The 7,908-nt window shown below is 36.1% G+C and overlaps 1 protein-coding gene across 2 annotated transcripts in view; it reads right to left on the bottom strand.

Moving 5' to 3' along the window:
• Positions 1-1,284: 1,284 nt before the first annotated feature.
• The window catches only part of CCDC50 (coiled-coil domain containing 50), an 83,431-nt gene continuing 76,807 nt past the window's right edge, over positions 1,285-7,908 (bottom strand). For both annotated transcript variants that reach the window (XM_055307912.1, XM_055307913.1), the window contains one exon: positions 1,285-7,588. In XM_055307912.1, the coding sequence (XP_055163887.1) occupies positions 7,569-7,588 (20 nt within the window). In that variant the 3' untranslated portion in view covers positions 1,285-7,568. The remainder of the gene's footprint in view (positions 7,589-7,908) is intronic.

Genomic DNA, 7,908 nt, shown 5'->3' with positions numbered 1-7,908 from the left:
CTGCAATGTGCTTATTACTCTACATAAAAGAACTGAGTTAGAGAGGGTAAGTGGTGTCCCAAGGTCCTGAAGCAAGTTCAAAGCCAGGACTAGCACCTGGGTCTCCTTATTCCTGTTAATGATGTATTCAGGACACTATTTTGCAGCCTTTGCTTTTTGAAGCATGTAGCCTAGATACATAGGAGGAGCCAATAAACAGTCTTCAAATCTCTACCCCTACCCTGTAAGTAATCCAAAGACTCCTTAAATATTACACCCAATTTCCAAGGTGTAGGAGATGAATATTTTCTTGCTGCCTTTGTTTTAAAAAGGGGCTTTCTAGTGTGCCACAGCTCTCCATACACACCACATGGCCACAGTTTAACGTCATACTCAGCCATATTACTCAAACTCCACCCAAGAATACCAGGTACCTTCTACCACAGATTTAAGGGAGCTACTTTAATTACGTATATAAGTTTGGTAATTGGCCTGTAGATATGTCAACTTCTTTCATTGTCAACTTTCACCCAGGAAGGTTGAAATCAACACACCAACTTTCTTCGACATCTGCACATCACTGGTGTGCCTTATGCATCTGGTAGTGGTAACAGTATAGATATATTACAGATCATTTAGATTTCCTATTATATTTGCCAGAGAAGAAGCTAAGTCCTAGAGAATATGCTCCAGGGAAGCTAGTAACCTCTGAAAATTGTTTAGTAGTCATGAAAAAGAAGATCTTATTTTTAAGATACCTAACTTCTGGAGCACTGGTTTCCATATCATGGCTAATCTATCAAAACAAAGAAAAATGAATTTATAAAAAGTTAAATGGTAGTTGTTATTAATATCTATTTTATCCAAATCCATGGAGTATCAGGTATCCTGCAGACTTGAGTTATTGTACTCATGGAGTCTTTAATCACTTGTATTATTCTGTGAACATACATTTACCTGTTTTTCTCCCAAATACATCAAACTAAGTCACCAACCGCCACAGACTATACGAAGCCACTTCTCTAAGCAACTTTAGGTTTGGAAGTATTTATTGAGGACTTCAACGTATTAGCTATCAGTATCAGATTTGGGAGTATTTGTTGACAACTTCAATATACTAGATAGCATCATCAGTGCCATACATGGTTATAGAAAGTGGATGGAACTGGAATAAGAGAAAATGCTGTTATTAACAAATATACATTATTAAACAAATATGTTACTTCATAAAGGAAAAAAAAATACTCCTTTCCTCTTCCCAGAACTTTTCAAGTCCTTGAATGCAATAAAGAAAACATGAGACCATTGACTTAACAAATGGATGACTTTATTAAGAGAGAAGGACAAGATTGGTGTTTGCCTCAAACCATCCAGGAAAACAAGCACACAAACATATACATACTTTGGTTTAAAAATTATTCATAATATTAATGGTAGACCTGATTATTTAAAGAATCAAATGGGCAAATGTGTATAAAACAAACCATGAAAACACAAGCTTGCATAGATGAATTAATGTAGATGTAGAACTGGCATTTAAGGGGGAGGCTTGAGCACTGGAGAGTGCTGAGTGACATTACCACCTCACCTCCCAAGACACACGGAAGTCACCAGCACCATGTTTCTCATTTTCCTCAATGAGGTTATGAGCAGGAACAGCTTGTGCTGTGTGAAGGTGAACGGAAATAGTTTCCGTCGGCCTAGGCCAGATGGGTGCACACATACCCACCAGTACTCAACACCAGTCACCTTTAAGGCATCCACAGAGTATCCCTCACAGTTTCATCTAATCTCTAAATAGGCATGTGGTATGAGGTGGCCTCTTCGTTTTCTGTCCTCAGACAGACAACTGTATTCCATTAAGGTTCTGTTCAGTTCCATGAAGTAGTTATTTCAAAGCTGCCTTTCCTTCTGGGGCTTGGCTACAAGTTGATGAGCACTTGGATTAATATTTCACTCATTTTTTAAACATATCCACATTCCAGATCCCAAAGGGCTTCTCACCAAAGAATCTGAAACTGCCTGGGCACTATGCATTATCTCTCTCAGGAACGTACTTTTCCAAATTGTAAGACAAATGATAGCACCACCTTTAATTTCCTAAGCAATTTGACTTATATGAGCATACTCTTGTATTTTATAATTCAGCACCTTTTCAAAATATAATACTGTGCCGGGATGGATTCTTTTAAAGGAAAACCCCATTATAGAGAATTCTCATTGTGGAACACCATTTTAATATGCTATCTTCCCACTGCATCTCCTCATTATTTATAATACCCCATGAAACAAATATTGGGCTGCCTTTAAGAGGCAGGTGAAAAATATAGCTACTTCTGAAAAAGGGCATTTGGCTTTCAGTTTATAGCAAGAGCTGAAGTTATAGCCTACGGTGATTTCAGGGGCTAATTCAATCAGAAATAAAAAATTCTGACATCAAAAACCCTCTTACTAAATTTAATAGCTAGAAACTATTTTAGCAGTTATGGTCTGAAATTCAGTGCAACAAAAACATACCCTAAGTATGCAATGTGTAATGGTGTATTTTCTTAACTGTCTTTTTACTGCTATTAGTCCTTGCTCTTTTGTGAAGGACATGTCACTCAAAAACCCTGTCTTTCAATTCTCCTGTTCTTTATATGCGAACCTCAACAATGAATGATAGGGCACTAACTAAGATGCACAATTAATCCTGTCCTTATCTGAAATGCTGAAACCAGCACAGTGCTGGCTCACTATGCTATTAACAGTTACTCAAAAAGAGAAAAGCATCCTCTAGTTTGCTGAGAATGAACAACAGCATATGAAATGCATTCAGAACATGTTTCTAGGCCGTATTCACAAATATAAAGAGGAACAAGACGGTTTCCAGCACTAGACAGTTCAACAAATCAACATGATTACTTAGATGATTCTGTCAATTTATGGCATCAAACACGACCTTACAAAAACACTCTGGTGTCTCCCTTACCACAGCAGTTTTCCTGGTTAATTTTGTCCTAAAAGTAACAAAATAGAAACACTCTTCCCATCAAAGATCCCTCATTTCAAGTAAATGTCCCTGTTTTGTTTGGTTTTCTCCCTTTTTGCTGTCAATGGTATGCACTTAAAAACACAAGAGTGTTGGTGAAATTCTCACAAAACAATAATAAGTGACTTTTCTACACAACACAATGTTTGGAAGTATCTTCTACATGGTCACTATAGAATAGACAGTCAACTCTCAGTTATTCAGGAAACGATAACCTGAAAAATCTGGCTAGGAAATTCTCCCTCTCCCTCTACCAGCCTTTTTTGGTCATGCCACTGCTTGTTCAGAGATTGAGAGGCAACTCAATGAAATGATGTATTTATCAGTGTACAGGTCCCCCACAGCTCAGTGGGAGGAAATCCAGAGTTCCTGACGGCAAGGATGTTTTGTGATCACCTGTGAATTTTAGATCTCAATGGAGAGTTGACATTCACATACAGGAAGTACAGTATACTGACCTCGGTTAGAATCAAACTAATTTAAGGCAACACTGCTCCTCAAGACCTTGCAAGCAAAAAGTACAAGTCTCATCAGAAAAGTGACTCTGTCAGAAGTGAATTTTTCCTAGTTTACCATTTCCTTTTTTACTTCTCTGGAAGTAAATTTCAGGGTTTGTAACAACAATTAAATGGCAGGAGCAACAACAGCCTTGACTCTTCCCTTTAATAACTGTAAGCACCATCAGGGCTGAATGAGATTCTCTGACCAGGAGTTTGGATGACCCTGTGCCCCATTGTGCAGCATTATCAGGACAGTCTTCTAGTTTGCTCCTCCCTGACCACATTACCTGTTCCAAGCTAAAGGCTTTGAAAAATAGGATTCTATCAATAGTAAGGTAAACAGTTATGGCTTTAAAACTCACAGGTACTACCCAGATAGGAAAAGAAAATGAGACCACTTGATCTAGTCACTTCTCTGACTATGAGCAGTAAGTAAGGGACAAAGTACCTTAAACATCTGTTTTTTCCTTTCAGCTGAAAGAACAGGTTTTGGTTATTTTGATTGTTTCTAAAAATTCGGTGTTATGAGAACATGGCACACTACATATGGTGAAATCTACCTGAACGGTGTTCCTTTCACATTAATGTTCCCTACACAAATACTCTTTTCCCAAAAGGGAAAAAATCCTTTCAGTGCAAGTTCTACTCTGTTCTCAGTCCCTGGGAAAGCTGATTGCACGGCGGTCTCACTCCTTTACTTAGAGGGAAGATCTTACATCCAATCACCGGTTATCTTTCAAGAAAATCATCAATGAATAAATGAATAATCCTGATATTCCCCCAAAGTGATTTTTATACAAAGGCAATACCCATTAAAAATCAAGGCCCTAAAATGTTAACCACTGATGTGGTAAACTGAATGCACCATATTATATAGCAGGTGTTTCTAAAGAACAATTTGGCACAAGACAAAAATTAGAGAGTATCTGACAGTATTGAAGAAAAATAATTATCCATTAAAAGTTAATTATATTTATACTGAAAAGTCCTGACATCGATGGAAAGGTGTGGACAAATTCAGCAATGAATTTATTCATCATCCAGTTCGGCTGCAGACCACAGTAGAGAAGAAAAGGGGAAAATGGGTCCGGTTCACAATTTTCTAGAGTGAGTTCAGTGGAATACAAGGTCCAAGATCATACCTTGGAATATGTTGATCTAGATCCAAGTGGCCATTGCAAATCTGAAAAGGTTTTCCTCCCAGGAAACATCTATCCAGATCTTTCTTTTTAATTTAGGTGTTTCTCTATGATCAAAGACCATAAGTCTTTTTTGCAGTTTACATTACTCTGTTGCTGGTTGTTGTAAAGTCACTTGAGAAAAAACAATTCAAAGGTATGCAAAGTCACTTTCTAAAAAATCTCAATGTCCTGTTAAAGCATATGTAGCAACTGTCCAGTCTTCCGTAAAATAATTATGTCTAACAATGGCTTCACACTACAAATTTTTTCCAACTCAGAACATTTAACATGACTCTTGTCTGACCTTACTTCTAGGCAACAAGTTACAAAAAGTTAGATTGGGGGCAGAGGGTGTACACATCCAGTAGCCTCATGATAAGGCTCCATAACATACTGTGCTCATTCAGCAATACTAGTGTTAATGGGGCCTCCAGAGAAAAGAAGTACGGAGACAGAAAGAATTTCCAAGGCCAGCCTATTAGTTTACATTGCAACATTAAAGCATAATACATGGTGGGCCTAAAAATTAAATTGTGTGTGTTCCAGTGGTAGAAAGAGGAATAAAGTATTTCTGCATTTATATAAAAATAACAAAGTGATAAGCAGAGAACACAGTGAAGAATGTTTGGCAGTTCCTTTAAATACAGTTGTTAGTTACTTCTATAGTCTTAAAAATAATAATTATAATATTTGAGTGAGAATAAAAGGATTAAACTAATAAGAAGAAAAGAATTACTCTGATACTCTTTAAAAAGTGTTTGCTTTACAAAAAAAAATAAAATATCTTAAAATTCTAATTTTTAAAAAACCTAAAGAAAAAAAAGTAACAAATGTTCAATACAGATGTTGAATTGGGTGTCACAGGGAACTATCACCGCTGGCTGCTCACTAAGACAGCTGAAGCGCTAATATCCAAGACTTAACTGTTAAGTGGCCTAACATTTTTTGGATGAAAATACCTCAATAGCATTTTACAATAATAAATATGATTGGATAGAGTACATGAGAAGCAAGACAAATGCAGAATTTTTAAAGTAAATCTGATCATTGTATGAGATAGAAAAATAAACATTCATGAAATAAAAATATGGCAAATGATGTTGCACATTTGCCTATCAAAATAAAGATACATTGTGTTTTCTTTTAAAGTTACCACACAAAAAAAAGCTTTTTAAAACATGAAACAAAATCACAGGGCAGACAAAGAAAAATATAGCATTACTAGAAGTCAACAAGGCCTAAGCTTTGGATACTGATAGCACCCTCTAGAATTTGACTAAGGCTAGGACCTCCATCCCTTGTGTCCTTGCCTATTTAATTGAGGACTCTGCCTCATTCATTTCATCTGTGTCATTCAAAGTCCTGTTTGTTTTCTCTTTCACCTTTTCTCAAAAATTACTCTTTTAGGGTTTGCTTCTTTCTAGATTATCATTTCCCTAAAACTTGACTCTTAGGCACCTTTTACTCAAGTTCCTGCAATCCAAAAACTTTAGGAACTAAAGCTCTTTCTCAAAATGAAAGGACCCAAATCCACTCTGAGAAACTATTCTAAATAGCTTCCTGAATATTGCCTCAATTGAAAGACTATCTGCAAAGATAAGGCTAAACAATAGTCAGTTCCCAGTGGGAAAAGAATGGATTTACAACCTTTTCTCTAGTCACCTATGTATTTCTTTCCTAAACAAACACCATACTGGAATGTCAGAAATGTCAGATTCACACAATAAAAAATAATGGAAAGTCAAGCTGAAGGGAAACTTTTATATAGACAGCATGTTTGCCATTTATGTTAACTAACTAGAATGGGAAGATAAGCATTTCCACAAGGTTAGAGGCTAGACAAAGACTAGATTTCTCAAGGAGGGCTTCAAAGGTCCTGTACAAAGGAATCCAATGTACCTGGATAAAGAACCATTTTATCCACTTCAACTTTATGTTGAATCAATCTGATTATTGACAGATAAAATATCTTTTGAGTGGTTGCCAACAAATACTTGCTTTACTTTTTTAAGCAAGAGGAAAACTTCTCAACCTATGTCCAGAGAGCATTGATGGCATCATTACTTACATAAACTTTTTTCTAATTCCACCTCCCTTGGCTCTCCATATAAAAGTATAATAAGAGAATGGATACAAAGTTTTTCACTCTTTCACTTTCAGTTGACTGCACAGACTTGAGTTAAAATTTCATAGAATTAAACTTTTGCCAATAAATACTAATAATCTGCCCAATGCCCAGATGCCTCAGAAAGACTTGCTATTAATCAGAAGCAGAGAAAGTGTCAGAGAATGACATCTGGGCCAATTCTCCCAAGAAAGCTTATAAGGATATACAAAACCACATGGTTCAATTGTTCCAGTTTTTTTTTTTTAACACTTTATAGTTGTGATTTTTTAAAAAAAATTTCTAAGAAATACAGAAAACAACAGGTTCTTTCTTCAATATGCCATATACTAATGCACAAAGAAAGCTATTTCTTATAGTCTTTTATTCTGCATTGCATCCAAACATTGTTTTACTCTGATCATAGTCTCCACAAAATTCTAATTGCTAAATAAAGCCTAGTGTCTAGATACCAGTACTCCATACCTAACAGAAGTGACATTTTACAGAGCTTTTAGATACTATATCCCAGGAAGTGTATGCAGCAGAGAGGAGGCCAATATTCAGAAGCTAGATTTTCTTGTACTGCCCAAGTGATCAAGAATAACCAAAACATTTTAAATGAATTAAAATTATTTATGGTCAGAAGAACTCTTGAAGATAAATCCCAGGAATACAAACACAGGAAAGAAAAAAATGAATGTGGAACGCATTCTGTATATCCAGTAATGTTTGCTACAGTGAGTCCGTTCTCAAGGCAGATTCCTAGGGTTTTACTGCTTATGATGGAAACCTTGGAAAGGAAGAAAAAAGAAGAAATACCATTAAAGAAAAACCTCAGAAATGCTCTGTTTTCTCCCGGGTCAGGCAAATCATTTATCTTTATATCTATACATGTTTCTTTGTTCTTGATTGTAAAATACTTACACACAGAGTCAATAAGTTATTTTAGGAATATATTTCAGGTATACAGTATGTAAAGTATAGCAATTCAACACTTCTGTAAGGCACCTGGTGCTCATCACAAGTGCCCTCCTTAATCCCTATCACCTATTTAACTCATCCCTTCTGATAAGCCCCTTCCTTCTGATAATCATCACTTTGTTCTCTATA

Source organism: Nyctereutes procyonoides, unplaced genomic scaffold, assembly GCF_905146905.1.
Source record: "Nyctereutes procyonoides isolate TBG_1078 unplaced genomic scaffold, NYPRO_anot_genome, whole genome shotgun sequence".
Lineage (NCBI taxonomy): Eukaryota > Metazoa > Chordata > Mammalia > Carnivora > Canidae > Nyctereutes > Nyctereutes procyonoides.
This window is presented reverse-complemented; position numbering and strand designations above follow the sequence as displayed.